This window comes from Podarcis erhardii (assembly GCF_964252035.2).
Source record: "Podarcis erhardii genome assembly, chromosome: 4".
Classification (NCBI taxonomy): domain Eukaryota; kingdom Metazoa; phylum Chordata; class Lepidosauria; order Squamata; family Lacertidae; genus Podarcis; species Podarcis erhardii.
Window position 1 is genome coordinate 359782 of NC_138508.1, and position 23895 is coordinate 383676.

Here is a 23895-nt window from a genome sequence, read left to right on the forward strand (position 1 = left end):
CGTCAAAGCCAGGTGGAACCACATCACAGCAGCTGGAAACCTTGTTGGGCGAGATCACGCCAGAGCACAGCAGCAGATGAAGCGATGGGCAGACCACCACCAAGATCTGAACTGGCAGGAAAACATGGTCCTTGACACGCAGGAGAAGCGGGTGTCCCTCCCTGGATGAGCTGGAGATTGCCATCAACTCTCACGCGTGTGGCGAAGCCCCAGGAGAAGACGCGATGCAGAGGAGCCCAGGGCCCGGGACAGTCAAGTGGGGCATCCCTGGCAGTGACAGAGGAGGAATGGCCCCTGGGAGGAGCCATTCCTTGGACGCCTTCCTTGGAGGTTGTTAAGCAGAGCTTGGATGGCCACCTGCCATGTAGGGGAAGCAGGCAGAGGGCCTTCTCAGTGGTGGCACCCTCCCTGTGGAACGCCCTCCCAGCAGATGTCAAGGAAATAAACAACTCTCTGACTTTTAGAAGACATCTGAAGGCAGCCCTGTTTAGGGTAGCTTTTAATGTTTGATGTTTTATTGTGTTTCTAATATTCTATTAGAAGCTGCCCAGAGTGGCTGGGGAAGCCCAGATGGGAGGGTATAACTAACTTTCTTCTTCTTCTTCTTCTTCTTCTTCTTCTTCTTCTTCTTCTTCTTCTTCTTCTTCTTCTTCCTCTTCTTCATTGAGTTCAGATTCCTGCATTTCAGGGGGCTTCCAGCTCTCTTCTTTGATGTGCCCCAGCTGCAACAAAACATGTCTCTCCTCTCTTGGTTTCGACAGCCACAGCAGGTGCTGTGACTTCCCAACAGTCTGACTTCCTGCCCAAAGGCTCTTCCCTGGGGTTACGAGACAGGCGGGTGCCAACCAACCAGCGACACTTCTTACCTTTTAAAACATCCCCAATTCTGCAGCGTTTCTTCCCAGGGGAGTCACTCCACCCCTTGATCGTTTGGCCTGCTCTTTTCTGAACCTTGTCCAGCCCTTTAATATCCTTTTTGGAAGTGAGGCAACAGGGGCTGCCCCAAATGTGGTCCCACCACAGATTTGGGCCTCCTGGTGGTTCCCTCATTGCGCGAAGTGAGGTTACAGGGAAGCAGGCAGAGGGCCTTCTCAGTAGTGGCACCCTCCCTGTGGAACGCCCTCCCACTAGATGTCAAGGAAATAAACAGCTACCGTATTTTTTGCTCTATAAGACTCACTTTTTCCCTCCTAAAAAGTAAGGGGAAATGTGTGTGCGTCTTATGGAGCGAATGCAGGCTGCGCAGCTATCCCAGAAGCCAGAACAGCAAGAGGGATTGCTGCTTTCACTGCGCAGCGATCCCTCTTGCTCTTCTGGCTTCTGGGATTCAGAATATTTTTTTTCTTGTTTTCCTCCTCCAAAAACTAGGTGCGTCTTGTGGTCTGGTGTGTCTTATAGAGCGAAAAATACGGTATCCGACTTTTAGAAGAGACCTGAAGGCAGTTGAGGGAAGATTTTAATATTTAATGCTGAATTGTTTTTAACACTTGATTGGGAGCTGCCCAGAGTGGCTGGGGAAACTCAGCCAGATGGGGGGAGTATAAATAATAAATTATTATTATTATTATTATTATTAGTAGTAGTAGTAGTGTGACACATAATGATATTACTGGTTTTATTTCCTATTCCTTTCCTAACGATCCCTAGCGAGGAATTGGCCTTTTTCAGGGCTGCCACAGCTGAGCTGGGCACCAATTGCACCTTACAAATTACTTGAGAGGTTCGGGAGAAGGTGCAGCTTCGCCTTTCCTACGGGAGAGTCGGCTGCCTGGCTTCGCGCGGGGCCCTGGGTTCGAGTCTCCCCACTTGGGAACGAGGTTCGGGTGACCTTCAGAGTCAGCGAGTGCCTGGAAAGAACCCAGCCTACCTGACGAGGCTGGGGGGGGGATTAATTGGGGAGGGGGAGTAGGGAGACCCACGCTCGCTCCCTAATCCGTCCACCCAAATTGATGCCCAGTGTCCAGAAAATCTTGCGAAAGGGCGGGCGCTGTCCGTGCCCAAGCCCGAAGGTCACGGCAGGGCGGGGGGTGGGGGGGAGCTCCGTCCGTGTCGGATTTCCAGGCGACCCCCAGGGCGACCCTCTCCCCCCGCGGGAGATGGAGAGAGGTAGCCGCCGAAGGTGGCATCTCCCGTCGCCAGAAACCCGGATGAGGCGAGCCGGGTGCCCAGCTGGCACTGCCCCCACCCAGCTGGATCAGGCCCCCCCCGCCTCCTTGGGGTCTCCGCCGGGCGGGGCGCGTCAGCGAGGGGGTGGGAGACTCGGAGGGGCGCCCCGTCGGAGACCCCTGCGCTGAGCCAGCTTCAGAAGCGGCCCCCGTTGCGCAGGATTTGCACCCGGAGCCCGCGGACGGGGGGGAGCCCTGCAAGTGCCCCCCGCCCGACGAGCCCCGGTCCTTCCCTCCCCCCCCCCCCACGCCGGAGCCCCTCGAGACTCCCCCCTCCCTGCCAGCGGGCGGGGCTCGGCGGGCTCGGAAACGGAAACGACGCCTCCCCCCCCCGGTTCTTTCCCTCCTTCTCCCCCCCCCGGCCGCCCCGTCTCCATCCTCACGCAGGCGCCGCGCTGCTGCAGGTACCGCGAGGCAAAAAGGAGGAAAAAAGAGGGGAGGGGGTCGCTAGGGATAACGGAGCCCCCCCTTGGGAGGGGGTGCAGGGTGGGGAGGGGGCTGCAGAGGCACCGTCGGGCGGGGAGGGGGGCGCCGGCGTTTCGGGATGTCTGGGCGGGGAGGGAGACGGTGCCTGGCCCCCTCCTTCGAGGAGACCCCTTCCCACAAAGGGACCCCAGCCCAGGGGGCATCGGGAGCAGATTCTGTGCCCCCCAATGGGTCTGGCCTCGCGGGGCGGGGTGGGGGGCTGCACGATCGCGGCCGGGGATGCCCGACCCCCCGGGAAGGGCGCGCGGGGCTCCATCCTTCTCCCGGCTCCCTTCTCCCTACTCTTGGCACCGGGGGCGGGAGAGGACGCCCCCCGTTTCCTTGTCCAGCAGGGCCGGCTTGGAGCAGACGGGGGGGGCACACCTGCCAGGGAAGCTGCGCCAACCCCCCTCCATCTCCATCTCCCTTCCAGGAGAGGCCTTGGATGGGGAGGATGTGGGGCTGGTGCCCAGCTGGCACGGGGGCGGGGAGAGGCCAAAGCGCCCCCCCCCGGAACAGGAGCAAGCTGGCCTGGATGGGCTCCCCCTCAATCCAACCACCCATTTCCGGCCGCCCCCCAAAAGGGCCTGTGGGTGCCCCCTGTTCACAACTAGAGAGGAGTGGGCAATGGGGGTGCTGTCCTGGTCTAGACCCCTGCAGACACCCCCCCTCCAGGCCCTGAACTCCTTCTCCCCAGGGGGGTCACAGGGGGCTTGTGGAAGGGGGTGAATTAGGGGCTTCTGTGGGGCAGGGGAGTGGGGGCCCTGGATCTCGAGGGCGCTTTGCCAGGCTCTGGGGCTGAAGGGTCTTTGGGTGGGAGGGGGCTGCTGCTTCTGGGAGACCCCCTTCTCCTGCCTCAACTGAGCTGTGCCTTTCTGCCTCCAGGCTCTAGGGGCAGACCCTCTCCTGGCCGCTGCCCGTTTTGTGCCACCCAAAGCATGTAGTTGCCCGCTCTTCTCTCTCTCCGGCCCACGACAGGTAAGTCCAAGGGGGTGGGCAGAGACCACCTGGGCTTAGGGCAGGGCGGGAGCAGTTGCGGGGGGGGGCTGCAGAGGTTTCTCAGGAGAGAGGGGCATAGAGCATGTGCAAAGTGCCTCGGCCCATTAGAGCTGGGGGCAAAACTTTGAAGGCAGGCAGTTCTGGGGGTGCCAGGACTGCGATGCCAAAATGTCACCTTCCCTGCTAAGAAAGACACCCTTTTCAACAAACAACTCCAGCTCTTTTCCTGAAATCAAGCTTTCAGACACTGCCCTGAGATCTTTGGATATTATTATTATTATTATTATTATTATTATTATTATTATTATTATCTGAATGCCAGGCCTTGTGGCTAAATGCTGGCACAGTGAAGGCCTTGTGGTGGCTGGGAAATGGATTTCCTTACCAGGATCAGCTATAATAATAATAATAATAATAATAATAATAATAATAATAATATACCCTCCCCATCTGGCTGGGTTTCTCCAGCCACTCTGGGCGGCTCCCAACAGATTAATAATAATAATAATAATAGCGACAAAACATCAAACATTCAAAACTTCCCTAAACAGGGCTGCCTTCAGATGTCTTCTGAAAGTCAGATAGTTGTTTATTTTCTGGAGTGTGTGATGGAATTCTGCAGAGCATGTGCAGAGCGCCATTCCCTTTCCCCTGAGAGTTACAGCAGACAACCTCCCGGGATCTGGTCTTAGGCTCTCGGGGGGGGGGGAGTGGAGCAGTGGAGGAGACCAGAATCCCTCCTTAGCACAGGGCATTGTTCACCTGCGGAACTACCTGCCACAGGAGGAGGGATCCTGCTTGTTGTGGGTTTCCCTTTGGGGGCCATGTGAGGGTGCTGGAGTGTGGCTGAGCACCTAAGAGGCTCCTCTCTCTCTCTCTCTCTCTCTCTCTCTCTCTCTCCCTCCCTCTCTCCCTCTCTCTCCTTCCTTCCTTCCTTCTTCCTTCCTTCCCAGGGCTCCCGCCATCTCCTTTCCTGCCCCCCACGGAACCCCCAGCGCCATGTCGGGCTCCCTGAGCAAGAGGGGAGACTTGGCCAACGACAACAGCTGCCTGGGCCTGAGCCTGGGCCTGGTGGCTCCCGCCGTGGGCCCGATCCTGCCCCGCAAGGGCCACTGCGCCTACAGCTGTGCCGAGCTGCAGGGGGTCCTGGGCTGCCCCCCCAGCGCGGAGGAGCCCCCCTCCAACACCAAGTGGGTGAAGGACGGGCAGAACCAGCTGCGCCAGGCGGCCGAGAGGGGCCGCGACCAGAACCGCAACGAGCTCAGCCCCCCCACCAAGGAGCTGAGCGCCCTCCTCATCCCGCTGACGGGGGACGCCCAGCCAGAGGAGGAGGAGGAGGAGGAGGAGGAGGAGGAAGACGAGGAGGAGGAGGAGGAGGAGGAGGAGGAAGAGGACTCCACGCCCGTCCAGAGCGAGCCGGCGACTGAGTCGGAGGAGCAGAGCTCGGAGAGGGCTCCTCCGCGGGGGGATCAGGGCCGCAGCGCCAGCCTCCTCTTTGGCATGCGCCACAGCACCGCCAGCGACGAGGACTCCAGCTGGGCCACCCTCAGCCAGGGCAGCCCCGCTGGCAGCTCCCCCGACGAAGCAGGTAGGGGGCCAAGGGCCAAGGGCCCCTCGCTGGAGAAGGGGCCTGGGGGTTCCTGAAGCTGGACCCCGACTGTGCCAAGGTATCCCTGGCAGACGGGCGGCAGGCGGGACGGCTCCCTATTGCCCACTCTGACTGGCAGGAGATGCCCAGGAGGGGATGGCTCAGGCTCGTGGGTTCGAAAGATGCATGCTTTGCAGGGGGTTAGACTGGATGACCCTTGGTCCCTTCTAGGATGCCAGGGTTTTTAAAATATTTATATACCATCTTTTTCTCAAGGCGCTCAAGTACAGTACAGTCATACCTCGGCTTACAGATGCCTCGGGTTTCGTTTTTTTTAGTTACGGACCGCCAAAACCCGGACGTACTGGAACAGGTTACTTCCGGGTTTCGGTGGTCACACATGCGCAGAAGCACAAAATTGCACTTTGCACATGCGCAGAAGCGCCGAATCGCAACCTGCGCGTGCACAGATGCACCGCTGCAGGTTGTGGGTTGCGAACGTGCCTCCCTCACAGATCACGTTCGCAACCTGAGCGTCCACCGTACCTGGTTCTCCTCCTGGGTTCCTCCTCACAATATCAAATTGATTTAAATCCAAATTTAGATGTAAATAGGAATTTAATAAATAAGAACAACAGCCCGGGGAGATAGGCTAGGCTAAGAGATGGTGTCTGGCTCCAAGGGCAGCTCAGAGGGAGTGGCGGGGGGGCTGTGGAGACAGAGCTGCGGCCCCCCCCCCCACGCAGGATGCTATCGTTACAAATCCTGCCTTGCAGGGGTTGGGCTGGATGACCTTTGGAGTCCCCTCCCCCTCTACAGTTCTCCTGGGGGGGGCTCTGATCTGAGGCAGGTGGGGAGAGGGAGGTCTGCCATGGCCACAGCCAGGGCCAAGTTGATGCCAAGGCAGCGAGGGGGGGCTTGCCCACTGGGGCTCCCTGATTTCCCCCCCCCCAGCTCCTATTTTTCCATGGGGTGGGCTGTAGCGTTCCCAAAGCAAGGAAGGATTGGACTCTGATTACTAGGATACACACGAGGCTTGACCAGCAAGGCTCTGGGAGGAGGGCCAATAATAATAATCCTCTCTCTCCCCCCCCCCCTTGGCCCAGGTCGTTTTATTCACAAAAGAACTTTTTACACCGTGTTCGTAAGAACCAATCAGACTCGCTCTGAGCATTTCAAAACCCCACGTGGGACAAAGTCAGATCAGAAGAAATTCTTTTAGCCACAAAGAAACTATTTCCTACTTGAGCATGCATTTGTAGTTCAGAGTCAATAAAATAGGAATAAAAGGAGGGAGGGATTCAGCAAACCCAGGAGGTCATAAACAGGAGAGCAGGATGGCAGAATTTACCATCTCCTTGTGAACTCTCTTCGTGGCCCTTGAGATCTGTCTAAAGATTAAACCACGTCAAAGTAACCTATTATCTTTATGTACTGAGGATGCCCAGTGAAGCAACTGGCCTGTGTTTCAGAATGCTTATATGTGCCTGTCAGGCGTAGAAAATGGAACAGTAGAGAAAATGGGCAGAGGTGGAGAGGCTTGTGGGATTTGATCAGAAATTATTGTCAATGAATCAAACCCAGTCAATGCAATGCTTTCATCGTGGACACAATGGCTTGCTCCACATTTCATCATTCCTCATAGCAATCCCACCTGACCCCCCCCCCCACACTCTGGACATGTGCACCCCTACAGTGGGGGACGGGCAGGGGGCTGCGGCTGGACTCCCTGCTTCCTTGGTCTTGGGGGGGGGCAGAGCTCAGCTCTGAGCCAGAGGCGTTTGCTGCTTCAGCCCCCCCCCCCCGCTGCCTGGCATCTGGCTGTTGTCCTCCCCCCCCCCCAGGGAGCAGGGTGCCTTGGCAACGCTTTTTGCCTTGGCAGCCGTGATGTCAGTGGGTGCCTTGGGACACCCGCCCAGGAGCAGGCGCGCGGGGGGCAGCTGGCGACACCCGCCCTCCGGGGTGCAAAGGGAGCAGGTGTTGGAGCTGGATGAGCCCCCCAGCGGGGACAGGAGCCATGCGGAGCCCCAGCCAGGGTGAGCGGTGGGGAGGGGGCTCCGGGGGGGGGACTGGCTGGCGGGGGGGCAGGCAGAAAGTCATAAGCAGTCCTTCTTTCCTGAGGGGACGCCGAAACATTTTGTGCCTCTAAGTTTGGCCTCATTGAGGGGCAGAGTTTCAACGCAGTGGCACCTTGGTTCCCAAACTCCAAAAACCTGGAAGTGTTTTGGTTTCCGAACGTTTTTTGGAAGCCGAATGTCCGACGCGGCTGTCGGCTATTGTTTCTGTGGCGCCTGCACCATTCAGAAGCTGCACCTTGGTTTCCGAACATTACGGAAGTCACACGGACTTCCGGAACGGATTAAGTTTGGCGCTTTTGTTTTCGCTATTTATTTTGTATTTTTGTTTCCGAGTCTTTTTAGTTTAATTTGTTTTTGCGACTGTGCGGAACCCAGTTCAGCTACTGATTGATGGATTGTGTGACTGTGGAAATGGATCAAAGCCCCCCATCCAAACAATGACTATCATCAGAGCAGATGAAAAATTAATTTTAATTTTTATCATCTACAATACTGTCTTGTTTATTTTATAGTACAGTACATTGATTATTGTTTTCATTTTAGGGATCAAGGGTCTCGTTAGATAGTACAGTTCATATTAAATTGCTGTTATAGGGGTTGTTTTTAAAAGTCTGGAACGGATTAATTCATTTTGCATTCCTTTCTATGGGAAAGTGTGTCTTAGTTTTGGAACACTTTCATTTTGGAACAGACTTCCAGAATGGATTAATAATAATAATAATAATTAATTTTTATTTATACCCCACCCTCCCCGGCCAGGACTGGGCTCAGGGCGGCTAACACCAAATATAAATTACAATAAAACGTAATAGGAAAAAACAACAGTTAATTAAAATATGGCTTAAAATGGAGCCTTATTTTAGTAGTAGCCCATAAATCAAGACCATAATGGGAGGAAACATCAGATATTCACCCGAGGCAGCTAGCCATGCTGGTCCTACATGGGCCAGCAAAAAAGCCAAGGGAAGATTAATATACCAAATCCCATATAAGATGGGTCAGTCTGTGCCCTGGCCAAAGGCCAGGCAGAACAGCTCCATCCTGCAGGCCCTTCGGAAAGATGTCAAGTCCCTCAGGGCCCCAGTCTCTTGGGACAGAGATCGGAGCTACAGCCGAAAAAGCCCTGGCTCTAGTTGAGGCCAGCCTAACCTCTCTGTGGCCAGGGACCTCCAAGATGTTTTTGTTTGAAGACCGTAAGGTCCTCTGTGGGACATACCAGAAGAGGCGGTCCCGTAGGTACGAGGGTCCTAGGCCGTATAGGGCTTTAAAGGTTAAAACCAGCACCTTAAACCTGATCCTGTCCTCCACCGGGAGCCAGTGCAGCTGGTACAGCACTGGGTGAATGTGATCCTGTGGCAAGGACCCCGTCAGGAGCCTCGCCATTACATTCTTGACGCCTCCCTTTCCACGGAGGCGCAGGTTACAGCAACAGCCAAGGCGACATTTTCCCACCTTTGCCGCATCAAGCAGTTGGTTCCTTACCTTCCTCACCCTGGTCTGGCCACAGTGATCCATGCGACGGTCGCCTCCAGGCTTGACTACTGTAATCCGCTCTACGCGGGGCTGCCCTTGAAGGAGTACCCCTAAACATTTTTTTAGCAGAGAAAAGCACTTATCGGAAGAGAAAACAAACTCCAGCGCTGGGGCTGTAGATATGAGCTCATCACAGAATTGCAGAGTCAGAAGGGACCCCAGCGGTCATCCAGTCCAACCCAAGCCATGCATGAATCTCAGCTTGAGAAGCCGTGACAGATCAGCCGCCCAGCCTTTGGGAGTCCTGCCTTGAAGGGGGTTGGACTAGATGACCCCGGGACCCCTCTGACTCTGCCATTCCCTGACCCCTTCCCTGTGGGGTGGACATTGACTGGCAGGCGGCTGGGAGGCCGAGGGGGCCAGATCTCGGGGATTGGGGTGGGGGTTCTATCTGACCTCCCCCCTGTCCTGCCCTCCCCCCTGGCTGCTTCACCCCAGTGCGCTGCCTCCGTTTTGGGTGGGGCAGGTGGGGGCAGGCGGTCCCATTCCTTAAAAAAAAAATTATTGAAGAAATTTTAACATAATCAAATATTCAAATTACATTTTACAATTTCAATTAATCCCACCCCCATGACTTCCCCCAACATATTTATTTCTTCTGCTTATACTTTGATATACCTTTTCAAAAAAAATCATATTTATATTTTCTTTTGTAAGTGTATTACTCAAATCCTGCAAGTGAGTTTGTTTCAATGCATTGTTTATGCATATACATCATAAAAGGTTCTCAATCTTTTTTGAAGTCATTGTTCTCCTTCTCTTTGAGTTTCTCCCTTAACTTTGCCATTTCCGCGTCTTCCATCAACTTTTCTTGCCGTTGTTCTTTCATTGGCATTTCATCACTTTTCCATCTTCGGGCTAATAAGATTCTAGCCGCTGTTGTTGCATACATAAATAAATAAATAATTTCTTCTTTTTTTAAAAAAAAATCATTTTTATTAATTTTCCAATAAAAAACAGCCAACCAACATATCCAATCATAATCCAACTAAAACAAGAAACTAAAATAAAAAAAGACCAAATTATAATCCAAATTGTAATTATTAATTTCTCGGGGCTCCCCATAGTTTGGACCACTGAAGCATATCTCCAAATCTTCAGTCCTGCCTCCTCTCCTTGTTGTTTTCATATTTTTCACATCCCGAATTTAACACTTTAAAGTTCTCTGTCACTGGCTCTACAATTCTCAATCTTGTCATAAATCATATATCCTTTCATCCATTGAATACAGCTTTCTTTGTGTATCTATATTTTTCCAACTGTCTATTTGCCAGCGCAGCTTTCCCTGACTCCATTTGAATCTTCCAATCAGGCCTGTTGTTCAAAACTTTCTTTTTAAATTTAATGACACAGTACCTTCCACGTTGAATAAATAAAATTCTCTTGTCTTTGGGTATATCTTACTGTAATATGCCTAGCAGAAATGCCCAGAGCTGACTCACCCCTCTCTCTCCACAGACTCCTTCTGGCTGTGCAACTCGCTGGAGACGGACTCCGACCTCCCGGCCGGATGGATGCGGGTTCAAGACACGTCTGGGACCTATTACTGGCACATCCCGACCGGCACCACCCAGTGGGAGCCCCCCTCGGGGGGCGGGGGCAGCGACTCCACGGGAAACACCCCCTCCAAGGAGAGGCAGGTGAGGGGGAATCTGGAGCAGAAGACCAGCCAGGGCCGGACGGGGCTTGGAGGCGGCCCTCAGCTCCGGAAGGGAAGGGGGCCCTTTCCGTGTCCAGGTCTCCTTTGCCCACAAGAAATGGTCATTTTTTGTGTGTGTTGAATGTTTGCTAGATGGTCATTGCTGGACCTCACAGGGATCTCAAGCCATTTGCACATCACAAAAGATGTACCGTATTTTTTGCTCTATAGGATGCACTTTTCCCCCTCCAAAAAGTAAGGGGAAATGTGTGTGCGTCTTATGGAGCGAGTGCAGGCTCCATGGCTTCAGCGAAAGCAACGTTGCTTTCACTGAAGCCAGAAGAGCAAGAGGGGGCGGTGCGCACCTGGCTTCGCTTTGCTGGAGATGCGCTGCGCAGCGCCCCTTCAGCCAAGCAGGAGGAGAAATGGAAGGGGCTCCGATTCGCCTGCCGCTTCGCTGAAGGGGCGCTGAGCAGAGAGGGAGAGATTTTTTTTACTTGTTCTCCCCCTCTAAAACAAGGTGCGTCCTATGGTCAGGTGCGTCTTATAGAGCGAAAAATGCGGTATTTTATCAAAGTAATTGATATAGAATTGAGCAAAGCAGTGATATTTGAGGGAGCAGGCGGGGCTCATGACTTACATCAGTGGTGTCCAAACTTTTTTCAAAGAGGGCCAGATTTGATGAAGTGAAGGGCCATGAGTTGTTAAAGTTGAAGTTGTTGAACTTTTTTTAGGGTTGAAGTTGTTGAGGTTTTTTTGAGGCTCTTACCCCAGGAAATAAACTTCCACAGGGAAGTTTACAATTTTAATAAACATGAGATAGAATAATAAATAAAAAATAAAAAAATAATAATAATAATAATTATAATTCCTAGGGACTCTCTTGTGACACTTTTTCTTCTCTTTTCTTCTCTTAAAAAATATTGTTATGCAAAATTTCTTAGTTGACAAAAATACACGCATTGTCTCTTTTTCCACGTTGCGTTTTCTACATATCAGTTTGATTTGTGGTGAGACGTTAGAGTTACGCCTCACGCCGCACCTTTCAGTCGATGGCCCTCCTTCTCGGGAGGCCTGCCAATTCTGGGCTTGAGCCGTTTTTAAAACCCCTTTCAAGGTTACGTATTTATTTGTTAGATTTGTATACCAGCCTTCATCGTGAGGTCTCAGGGCAGCTTGTGGAATAAATTACAGGACAAAAGGAACTGAATAAGTAAATCGAAACAGCAGGACAATATGCCCACCGTCCCTGTGCAGCCCTGGGCTGTGGGAATGGGGTTGGCTGGTGGTTTTTTTGAGAAAAACCATTTCTCAGCACGTGAACCAGAGGAAAATCAAAATCAAACGACAAACAGAAGCTTTAATTAAGAGAAAATGCTTAATCCTGTCCCCACCCACTTCCCTCCCCTGGCAGGAGACCCAAAGAGGGCAGCTCTTCATGACTGGTGTTTAATTGAGCTTTTAATATTCTCTTGGGAGTGGCTGGGAAACCCAGACAGACGGGTGGCCTATAAATAAGAAAGGTATGATTATGTTGAGGGTAAATTGAAGGGACTTTGGGCACTTCCTTTGTGCTGCACTTGCTCTGGGCTGGTTCTGTAGAAGCGGAGATCTGCCAAAGGGGCCCCCAAAGGTCCTCTAGTCTCACCCCAGCAATGCAGGGATGGCAGCTGAAGCAGCCCTGACAGGCCAACACCCAAACTCTGCACCTCGCAGAGTCGTTCTCTCTTCTTTTTAAAAGTTCTTTTTGTTCATTTTCACTTTTACCATTTGACATCTGTTGAAACCAGGAATGGGGGGGCAGTTAAATGACTCCCCACCAAACCCCAACCACAGCCTCTAAAAAGTAGTCTATAAAACTATAAAACTTTTTTTAAAAAAATAATTTTTATTAAGTTTTACAATTATATATTCACCACAATAAATCTTGTGCCCACTTAATCAATACTCATTTAACCTCTTCATCCTTGGTTTCCCACACTAATAATAATTATACATCTTCTCCAACAATTTAGTATTATCTTCTATAATTTCCCCTTGGAATCTGGATAAAGTATAGCTAAATCCTTTCTTTTTATCTTCTTTAAAGGCCTCATGTAATTGACAGTATTGCAACCCGTCATGTACATAATCGCTCATCTCTTCAAGATCCTTCAGCTTTAATTTCCCCCCTGTTTCTATTAACAGATCTCTAGCTGTAGCCATTTTTCTTCCCTATTTGTTTTTTTTATTGAGGTTGCTTCTGTTGGAGACAACCACCATGGAGTCTTTTGTTCTAATAAACCTTTGTGTTTTTCCCATACTTTTAAAAGTGATCTCCTAATTATATGATTATGGAATCCTTTATGTACCGTATTTTCTGTGTATAAGACGCTTCCTATTTTGGGGAACTCCAAATTAAGAAAATACCCCTCAGCACTACCTGTGTATAAGATGAGCCCCAATTTTAAACCTAATGTTTTGGTGGAAAAAACCCTAGTCATATAAACGAAAAAATACAGTACTTTCCCTTGAGTATACCATAGACACACATGCCAACCAAACCTATTATCATGTCCTTCCAGATCTAACATATCAAATCAAATCAAATTTTATTAAACGGTCACAGACCTGATTAACTCATACAGCTAGTCAGCAAAAGATAACACCGGAAAAACAAAGGACAATTTCAATACAGATTAGGCCATAACAGCAATTTAAAATTAGACAGCATAAATAAAATTAAGTATTTGCCTTCGCCTGCATATTGACATTGGAAAGCTCTTGTTTCCTGCGCCTAATAGCGGCTACACAGAATTTGGCAACACTGATCGTAATTTCAGGGACCTTATCTTCTGCCAAGGCTCTCATACATAAGAGTTCTGGTTCACTTTTAAGCTTTTGCAGAACTGGGGCAATAAAGGTCAGGCGTAGATCCTCGTAATAACTACAGTGCAGCAATACATGCAGACTTGTTTCCACTTCCGATGAGCCACATGACTCATATGGTTTGCCCTCATATCTGCCTAGCAACAGGGCAGAGGGCAGAACGTTGAATCTGGCCAGGGTAAAGGAGTGTCTGTACTTAGGTATTTGTAAAAATCTAACATATCTGTATCTTAGAGTAATTCTCAACCCTCTCAAGGATGTTTGAGAACTTCTTGGGGGGGAGCAAGTAAACTCACCTGCCAGTGTGGGGCAGCCCCATAGACCCCTCCCCTTGCTTGTGCTGAGCTAAGAGGGGCAGGGAGGGGCTGTTCTTTCTCACCTGATCCCCCCCCTGCACCTTTGCAGCTCACCTGGATGGAGTTTGGGCAGGCTGAGCCCTCGGAGGAAGCCGCTGCCTTCTGGAAGGTGAGAGGCTGGATGGGGGGGGGGGTGAGGGGGCGAGGGAGGGGGTGGGGGGGCTGAGCTGGGGGGCTCCTTTCTCACGGTGTCCCCTTTTCTGCTGTGCTCCCTGCAGGACGTCCCGTCGGAAGAGGGGGTCCCAGAGCCCCAGGAGGACACGAAGGGCACGCTTGGCTTGTGTTTGGGGTCCCCCAGCAATTGGTGAGTGGGGCGGGAAGGGCCCCCCCCCCCAGGAAGGAAGAATCGCTCTTAGCACGACCCACTAAGAAGGATGATAACGCGACACAATTCAGAACAGGGACAATTGAGTGCACATTTATATGCAGTGGGACCTTGGTTCTCAAACTTAATCCGTTCCAGAAGCCCATTCCGAAACCAAGGTGCGCTTTCCCATAGAAAATACAGTGGAACCTCGGCTTACTTACCTCTCTGGAAATGTAACCTTCAGGTTACGAACGCGGCAAACCCAGAAGTATTTTCCCAGGTCTCGCCGTGCACGCATGTGCAGAAGCACTTTACACACCATGTGCAGAAGCAGCGCCTCTGGATACGGATTTTTCAGGGGCGCACGGACCCCTGGAATGAATTCAATTCGTATCTAGAGATACCACTGTAATGCAAAATGGATTAATCCTTTCCAGACTTTTAAAAACAAGCCCGAAAACAGCAATTTAACATGATTTTTTTTCTATCTTACAAGATAGATAAAATGAAAAATGAAAGCAATAAACAATGTACTGCAGTTACACAGTCAGTCAATCCGTAGCTGAACTGGGTTCCACGCAGTCACAAAAACAAAAGAAAAACGCAAAATAAATAGCAAAAACAGACAGACCTCAGCTTAACACTCAAAAGAGAGTACGTTCGGCTTCCGAAAAAAGTTTGCAAACTGGAACACTTACTTCCAGGTTTGCAGTGTTTGGGCTCCAAGTTGTTTCAGTACCAAGGCCTTTGAGAACCAAGGCCCCACTGTAGAATCAAATTTAAACGATTCGGTTTAATTAAGCCAAATGGATGAACTTGACCCAGGGATGCCGGCTTTTCAAAGACTGAGAAACATTTATGTCTCCAGAGACCCCCTTCAACTCAGCTCCCCCCAAGTAATCTTACCACCCTCTTTCTGGACCCCTGGTCTATGGGGCGTGGCTCCCAAAGGGGACTGAGCATCCTTCCTTGCAAAATGAGGTGCAGTGGGGGGGTCTGGCCCATGACAGGCTTCCCCCCGGCTGCTCTGGGCTCCGGCGGCTCCTTCTCCCCCCACTTTCCAGGGGACTTGGAGGTCCAGTTCAGGCAGCTGCTTTCTACAAAGGGTTCCCTGTGTATCTGGGCTCCATCGCTCCGCGGTCAGCGAAAGGTGCTCTGCACATGCCCCGAGGAAGCTTGCCGTGTCCTCTGCCGCCTCTGGCTCCAACTGTGACCCCAACTTTGCTATTTCCTCCCCCCAGGTCTTCCCTGGAAGAGGGAGGTGAGGAAGAGGAGCAGGTCCTGGGCATCTCCCAGGGGTCCAAGGTAAGGTGGCCTTGCGGGGGGGGGGGTCCCAGCCAGAGACGGGGAAGGGTCTCCTCTTGGCCTTAGTGACCCACGTGGCCCCTGGAGCTTGGAAGAAGAGAGGAGAGGCCCTTTCCCCTGCATTTGGGGGTGGGAAGAGGAAAGGGGCCCCCTCTCTTCCTATGACACTAAGGGGGGGGGACACCTGCTGCAGCAGGCCAGCAAAAAACCAGACTATTTCTTAAAAAAATATTAAGTTTCCATTTTATCACCTTTAAACAAATCCTTGTTATACTCACTGCATAATATACTCAGGCCGTCTTACCCATAGGCACTAGGGGTGTGGGGCACCCGGGCGCCCAGCTCTCAGGGGTGCCAGGGCGAGAGTCCGGGGCCGAGATTTGGAGTCCAGGGATTGGGGAAAGCCGACAGCTGCTGCTGAGTGGAGCAGAGCCCATTGGAGCGCTGCAGCTCTTCTGCTGTGGGCGAGCGAGGCACTGAGGCAGCCGGCCGACTCTGCCCTCCTGCGCACCTGGGATTGGAAGGCTGTCGAAAGCCCCCCCCCAGCACACGCTGCTCCCATGAGGCGCCTGGCTTCACTCAGTCGCTGCCACTTCCGCCTCGGGCTCGACTTCTGTTTTTGCACTGGGCTCTGCTTGCCACCCCCCAGGCGCCCAGCCCTGGCCTTGCTCTGCTGCCACTGCCGCCTCCTCCTCGGGCTCCTCTGTTGATGCTGAGGCAGCTGGCCCACCCTTAAAAAAGTCAACAACGTTGGGGTTCCCCCCATAAATAGGTCAACAACTTTAGGCAACCTGGGGGGGGGGCGCCGGGCAGATCTTTGCACCCCGGCACTGCATATGCGTAAGACGGCCCTGCTCTCAAGTTTGGGAGAGGTTAGGGCAATGGGGGCATCTCTTGGGGGTACTGGATGCCAGTGCCAGCGCCCCCACAGGGCAGGGCTCCAACGCAGCTTCCGCCTGAGCCTTAGAAGCAGCTTCCGGTAGAAACTGGAAGTCTCCTTGCCTTCCTTCCATGAAAGGAGGACAAGGTTGCAAGCAGAGAAGAATGAATCGTCCAGATGATGGACTCTGCCGAAATGGCAAAACGGGCAGGGAGAATCAGAAACCAAGAAGATAAGAGATATATTAAGGAATGGGGGAAATTTATAGATTATCTTAAGGATCACTGTACAGAGTTTAAAACATAAGCAGGATTAATATAACACTTGTCAGGTAATAATTCTGGGGTTTCACATGGAAATTTGAATATAAATTTGAATAATATTACAAGATGCAGTGTATAATGTAATATTATGGAAACAGGGCCAGATTTTGGTTTGATGAGGCCCTAAACCACTGAAGGGAATGGGGCCCTTTCTGTGTCCAGCTCTCCTTTGTCAACAACAAATTGCTGCTGTTTTTTGTGTTGAATATATGCTAGATGGTAATTTAGGGACCTAATAGGTATCTCAAGCCATTTGCACTTCACAAAAAGATGTATTTTATCAAAGGAATTGTTGAACGGAAATACAATTAAGAAGAAGTATATTTCTGGGGGACCCTCAAGAGAGAGGGGGGCCCTAAGCTGTAGCTTGTTTAGCTTATACATAAATCAGGCACAGTATGGAAATCACTGGGGAGTGAAGGGAAGCCCAAGGATTCAGAGAATCCTGTTTATGTATAAAATTGATTGTAAAAGTCATTTGTAAAAACTGAAGAAGAAAAAAAGGGAGGGGAGAAACTGGAAGTCACCTTGGAGGTCTTGTCAGGCCCCCAAGGTCCCCGTCCCCCCCGTCACCAGGAGATGATGTCACAATGCCATGACATCATGTTACCTCTTGGATGTCACTGGGCACCCATAATCTGGGGCCCAAGTTGCCGCCCTGGGCTGGGAGACTTCTCTGGGGGGCCCACTTGACCCCCCTGCCTCTGTCCCCCCCCAGTGCTTCTCGGTCCGCTCCCTGGGCTGGGTGGAGATGTCCGAGGAGGAGCTGACCCTGGGCAGGAGTAGCGTGGCCGTCAACAACTGCATCCGGCAGCTGGCGGGGCAGAACCCCGACCTGGGGGGCTCCTGGGAGGAGGTGAGTCCTGCCTGAGGGGGGGCCCAGATCCCTACGGCTGCGACTTTGGGCGGGTTCAGCCTTCACTGGACGGAGGAGGGTGTGATTTGGATGAGTCTTGGGTGCCCCCCCTGCCCACAATGCCTGTAGGGCTGCGGGGGGGTCCTGTTGGGGAAGGGGCCTCTGTGCAGCCGTGACCCCCCCTCCCCCCTCCCCACAGGGCAAGGCGATGCTCCTGGTCCTGGAGAACGAGACCCTGAAGCTGCTGGACCCCGAGGAGCAGCTGGTCCTGCACAGCCAGCCGGTCGTCACCATCCGTGTCTGGGGGGTCGGGAGGGACAGCGGAAGGTAGGGGGGCCCCCCTGTGGGGAGGGGGGTGGGAGGAGCTGGTCCGGGCCCCTTTCCTCTGGCCCCGAGTCAGCCGGCTAGCTGCTTGGCCATGGAATCTGAGAAGGGGCCCCCGAGGGTCTTATAGCCCACCCCCTGCAAGGGAGGGAGGGGGAGGGGGTGGGGTGGGGCTGCCCCCCCACCTGCTAACCTTGACTGCTCTCTTCTCTTCCGCACTCGCTTCCCTTGGGGATCCAGGGAGAGGTAGGTAACTGTGCCCAGAAACCCCCCTTTCCTTTCAGTTCTTTGTGAGCACCCCTCTTCTTACCCCCACCCCAAAAAACATTCCATTGTGAACAGTTGAAAGTGGCAGCCCCCCTTGACCCCTGCCTGCTCATCTTTGAAAGGGATGCCTTTTTATGGGGGTGGGGTGACCTCGTTGGGAAAGTCAGATGCCCCCCCCCGTGCTGCCATCTTAACCCCCAAGAGGCGCCGCAAGAACAGGGCCTTCTCTGTGGTGCCCCCCTTGCAGAATGCTCTCCCCAGAGAGGCTCCCCAGGGGGAAACTTCCCTCCATGCCCATTCATGAGTGTGTTTTTTTGGGGGGGGCGTTCTAATTTTTAACTGGTTTTATGTGGTTGTGTTTCATAATGTCAAGGGGCTTTGAGACTCTTTTGGTACAAAGCAAATGAGAGATGCAATAAATAAGACCTCCCCCCACCGTGTGTGTCCCCCCCCCAGGGATTTTGCTTACGTGGCCCGGGACCAGCTGGCCCAGATGCTGAAGTGCCATGTCTTCCGCTGCGACTCTCCAGCCAAGGACATCGCCACTGGCCTCCATGAGATCTGCTCCAAGGTGATGCCGGACTCCGGTGCCTGACACCCCCCCCATGACATCCCCCTTTAGCTCCAGAGCAAGAGCCCCCCCCCCCCCGGATACAGCTTAGGAAGCAAGGAAGCAGCCCAGGATTCATGGCAGGGGGGCTATGTGGTGATGGATCCCTGCTCACGGGAACCCCCCACTGAGGAAGGGCATGTGGGTCGGGGGGGGAGGAATCACCCTTGGGGTGCCCCCCGGAGCTCCTGCAGAAAAAGCCCAGGACCTGGCAGAACCTAGCGCCCCGAGGCTCCGCGTCCTTGTTTAAATTGCAAAAAGCAGGTTTCTAGACCTCATCGCCAAGCAAGCCAGGTGGCCAGGGAATGGGCTCCAGCTCTGTGCCCCCCAAGGGATTTTCTACTGCTCTTCCTTCATGCAGAGCTGGGGGCGGGGAATGTGCATTCAGGTCCCCCCTGCTGACCCTCCTTTTGCTCTGCATTGTTGCGGGTTGGGCTAGATGACCCAGGGGCCCCTTTGAACCCTGCAATTTTTCTGCGATTCTAGATCATGACGGAGCGGCGGAACGCCCGGCCCCCCCTGAACGGGCTTTCCCTCGACCACTCCAAGATGGTGGACATCCCCTTCCAAGGTAGCTTTTCTGTTTTCATTTTATAATATATAAAGAACAGAGAACAGTTATAACAACAGATGAACTTTCAAAGACGAAAAAGTTCAAAATAGACACGCCAAATGGGTCTGGTTGCATTTGGGTGAAAATAACAGAGTCCGACTAAAGAGTATCAGTCTTCTCTGATTTATCAAGTCTGGTTCTGGGTTCCCCAGGCTTGGGAAAAATGGTTGCCTTGGAAACACACTGTATTTTTCTTTGTATAAGACTATAACCCCCCCCCCCCAGTTTTTTAAGTTTGAAATTGGGGGTCGTCTTATACACGGAATGTTGCAATTATTTATTTCTTAATTTTGGGCTCAAAAAATTGGGGACGTCTTATACATGGGATAATACGGTATATGTCACGAAGGAATCCTATAAAAACTGCCTGGAGGTTCTAGTCCTCATTGAAGCCTCAAATTTTCTCCATGACAGCTCTTTTGCAGACTGAGCAATGGTCAGATTTTGGGCTGGTTCCCGTTGGGATACACGTTAGGGTGGCCATATTCCGAAGAGCAAAAAAGAGACACTTTTGTAGGTGGGGGAGAAAAGAAAAAATTGATAGTGTGTGTGTGTGTGTGTGTGTGTGTGTGTGTGCAGGCGTGCGGTAAAAGATTAGAAGTGTATTGAAATATTTAATGGTTATGAAAAATGAAAATGACATACCCTCCAACATTTTGTGAGAAAACTCCAGGGCACCCCCCTAACCCTAACCCCCCCGCCCCAATCCCATGTCTCTATCTCTCGCCCCCTCCTTCCCTTGGCTTCCTGCGGCCTCCTTGCTCACAAGACGCCAAGGCGAGGCTGAGAAAGGGTACCCAAAATGAAAATAAAGGCCATGATATTTTGCAAATTTTAAAAAAATCCACCCGGATGGTGATTTGACCTTTGACAAAGAAGAAAAACCCGGGAAAATAGGGATGTTTGGCAACCCTACTCCAAGTCTGTGCTGCCAGGATGAGGCCAATGCTTTGGACACCTGTGTTGGCATCCCTAGAAAGATCTAGCAAGCTTCATTTGGAAGAGCAAGCCCTGGTTCTGCTTCCGCCAGAATTAAATCCCCAAATCTCGCACAGACAAACCTTCCACCCTCAAAGGAAGAAGAGGAGTTTGGATTTGATATCCCACCTTTCACTCCCCTTCAGGAGTCTCAAAGCAGCTCACATTCTCCTTTCCCTTCCTGCCCCACAACAAACCATCTGTGGGGTGAGTGGGGCTGAGAGACTTCAGAGAAGTGTGACTGGCCCAAGGTCACCCAGCAGCTGCAGGTGGAGGAGCGGGGAATTAAACCCGGTTCCCCAGATTACGAGCCCACCGCTCTTAACCACTACACCACACTGGCTCTCCGAGGAACCCCGAGTCTCCCCTGCATTTGCTGTCAAAGGGATTTGCCCAGGACACCTTTGGGGGGTCAAGGAGGTGTGCTCCCCCCCAGCCAAACTGGCACCTCTTGGACAAAGGGGACTCGGGGGGGGGGGGTCCTTGCCCAGCCCCCATTTGTCTTGTGCCCCAGGCTCACTTCCAGGCATGACCTGTGCCCCCCAGTGCCCCAGATGTGTGTTTTTCGCTTCTCACGGCCATTTCCGCTCTCCTCCCCCCAGTTGAGTTTCCAGCCCCCAAAAGCGAATCTGTGCAGCGGTTCCAGGTCTTCTACTTGGGGAGCGTCATCGTGGCCAAGCCTGTGGGTAAGGAGGGGGCGGGGAGCCGGTCTTGCAGGGCTGGCCAGGACCAGGGAGAGACCCGGGTTCAAATCGTTGACCAGGAATCTCACCGGGCGGGACCTCGAGGGCCAGGCATGCTCAGCCTAGTGGACCTCGCAGGGGGGCTGTGAGCACAAAATGGGATAAGCCTGCAGGTTCAATCCCTGTTGGGACAAGGGGTGATTCCTCTGGGGGCTGGTGGGAAATCCGTTTGGGTGCCCCCCCAGTGGGTGTTGCTGTGTAGCCCTTGCCTGCCCCGCCTGGGGGGCACTGGGCCTGCTTGCCAACCTCCTTGCCTCCCCCCCAGGCATGGACGTCCTCAATGCCGCCCTGGACGTGGCGCTGGCAGAGGGGGCCAGAGAGCAGTGGACCCCCGCCCAGGTCAGCGTGGCCCCTGCCACCCTCACCCTCACCCACCAGCAGGTGAGTGCCCCCTGGTCCCTGGGGGGAGGACGGGGGGAGGGGGAGGAAGACGGCAAGGCCTGACCCCCCCCCCCGCTTTTCTCCCCAGACGGAGGGGGTGCTGTGCGAGTGCCGGGTGCGGTTCCTGTCCTTCATGGGCATCGGGCGGGACGTCCGCACCTTTGCCTTCATCATGGCTGCCGCCCCAGGAAACTTCCGCTGCCACATGGTCTGGTGCGAGCCCAACGCTGCCGGCCTGAGCGAAGCCGTCCAGGCCGCCTGCATGGTAGGTGCCCCCCCCCATCTGTCTTGCACTCCCCCCCCCCCATAATTCAATATCAGGCCTGGCAGCAGCTGGCATTCTCTCCACCTTGTGGGAATGTTGTGGGTGGCAGGACAGGACAGATTAAGATTACCCTGCCCAACTCGCTCTGCAATTTCTTCACTAAGTAGAGTATATTCCGTATTACACAGCAAGAAGCTAGTTGCAGAATTGTTAGATCAGGGGTCAGCAAACTTTTTCAGTTGGGGGCCGGTCCACTGTCCCTCAGACCTTGTGGGGGGCCAGACTCTATTTGGGGGGGGGGATGAATGAATTCCTATGCCCCACAAATAACCCAGAGATGCATTTTAAATAAAAGCACCCATTCTGCTCGTGTAAAAACACACTAATTCCCGGATTGTCCGTGGGCCGGATTCAGAAGGCTATTGGGCTGGATCCGGCCCCCGGGTCTTAGTTTGGCTACCCATGCGTTAGAATCTCTTAAGGTCTATAATTCCTGGCAAGGCCCCTTTGATCCCCTCCTAAAAGAATAAAGGCACCCCAGTCTGGTTCATAAGTAACAAAAAGAAGTTGACTCATGGCCCGCTGGTCAATTTAATCCGGCCCCCGTGGCAGTATATGTCCTGGGGTAAAATCCTAAAGAAAGCTCAGTAACTAACAACTTTGGGGTAAACTTCAATCCTCAACAACTTTGGTTGGCCCTCACGCATGTTCACGTCATCAAATCTGGCCCTCTTTGAAAAAAGATTGGGCACCCCTGACCCACCTGGTCACACGCAAGCAAAGATGCTCCAGCCAGGTGGAAGAGGAAGTTTGCCTGGCTGGACCAACATCCCCTGCATGTCCCCTCTAGCAAAACAAGGAATGTGGTACTTGACTGCTCCAGTGGACTACATCCCACAGGTGACCCCTCTTGCTGCATTTTTGCCATGCGCCCTGTGGGTGCAGGAGGTCCTGGGTGGGCAGGGACTGGTGGGGAGGTGGGGAGCTTGGCTGCCGCCGCCTTCACTGCCCCTTCGGATCCTGGAACTGCCGAGTTGGAGGGCCCCTCAGGGGTCACCCAGCCCACCCCCTCACCACGCAGGCCTCACCGTTGGACTGCCACCCGCTTCCTCTCTTGCAGCTGCGCTACCAGAAGTGCTTGGACGCCCGACCCCAGACCACCAGCTCCTGCCTGCCGGCCCCCCCGGCCGACTCCGTGGCCCGCCGCGTGGGCTCCACCGTCCGGAAGGGGGTGCAGACCTTGCTGGGGAGCCTCAAGCCCAAGCGCCAGGGGGCCCAGACGCCATGAGCACCCCCTGGCCAGGCCCGCTGCGGGGGCCAGCAGGAGGGTCCGCACGGGGGCCCCTGTCGGATGAGGTCGCCCCCCCCATCAGCCCGGCAGCTCTTGTCCCCCCAGACCCCCCCTTGGGGAGAGCGAGTGTGCGAGGTGCGTATTTATGAGGCGCGAGTGCGAGTGTGAGAGAGAGGAACGCTGTGGCTCCCTGACGTGAGCTGCCGGGGGGAGCGAGGGGGGTGCACATATCTAGGGCGCCTCTCCCGGGGGGTGCAGCTGCGGCCTCATCCCCCCCCCCCAAGTCGGGGCACCTGATCTTAAGCTGCTGCTTTTAATAGGATATGAAAGTGGAGGCTGGGGGGTATTTGGGGGTCCCTGCACTAGTGGGGGGCACTTGCACCATTGCTGTGTCTCCCCAGGGGTGGCCCCAGCGGACGGAGGCCCTCATGGGGGGGGGGAGAGTGGAGGCCCCGGCCGTCTCTGCTATAAGAAGAGATCTGTGTTGTACTAAAACTTAATAAACTTGGTTCCCCTGATGTGGCTCCTTCTTGCAATGGGGGGGGCTGGGGGGGGCAGAGGGAGGGCCCCCCCCCCGGCACAATCATGTCCTCCTGGAGATCCCTGGTGAGACTGCATCTGGGGTTCTGGGCACCGTTCTGGTTGCCTCATGTTAAGCTGGAGTTGGAGAAGGTTCAGAAAAGGACGCTGCAGGGATCCCAGGGAACAGAGCAACTTGCTCGTGAGTAAAGGGTTCGGGTTCAAATTTGGCGCTTTTCAGGGGAGGGAGTGTCAGCCGGAGAGAAGCTGACAAAATTAGTAGAGCTGGGCGATGTATCAATACATTGCCCCAAACTGGTTTGAAGTTCAGATCTCAATAATGATTCCAGAATTGCAAATCCCTGCCCGCCTCCCATGCGCTCCACTCCTGGAGGTTGCCAGCATTTGGCACTCAACCTCCTCAGCTTGCTCCCTGCAGGGCTGCCCGATGCTGGCCCCCTCAGGCAGTGGCCTCGAGGGCCCAAGATGTGAGGGGGGCCTGCCTGCCCCTTCTCTGCCCTCTCTGGCCACGCAACTGCACT

The 23895-nt window shown here is 53.4% G+C and overlaps 1 protein-coding gene across 1 annotated transcript; it reads left to right on the forward strand.

The window, feature by feature from the left end:
• The first annotated feature begins 2495 nt into the window (after nucleotides 1–2495).
• On the forward strand, nucleotides 2496–23352 carry APBB1 (amyloid beta precursor protein binding family B member 1). The gene is made up of 15 exons (XM_081860382.1): nucleotides 2496–2569; nucleotides 3516–3608; nucleotides 4583–5217; nucleotides 10287–10468; nucleotides 13741–13800; nucleotides 13910–13995; nucleotides 15240–15303; nucleotides 17225–17362; nucleotides 17562–17689; nucleotides 18410–18524; nucleotides 19050–19134; nucleotides 20757–20840; nucleotides 21163–21278; nucleotides 21367–21543; nucleotides 22664–23352. Exons 3-15 carry the CDS (start codon nucleotides 4629–4631, stop codon nucleotides 22829–22831), a joined length of 1992 nt encoding a protein of 663 aa, XP_081716508.1. The 5' UTR covers nucleotides 2496–2569; nucleotides 3516–3608; nucleotides 4583–4628; the 3' UTR covers nucleotides 22832–23352.
• The last annotated feature ends 543 nt before the right edge of the window (nucleotides 23353–23895 follow it).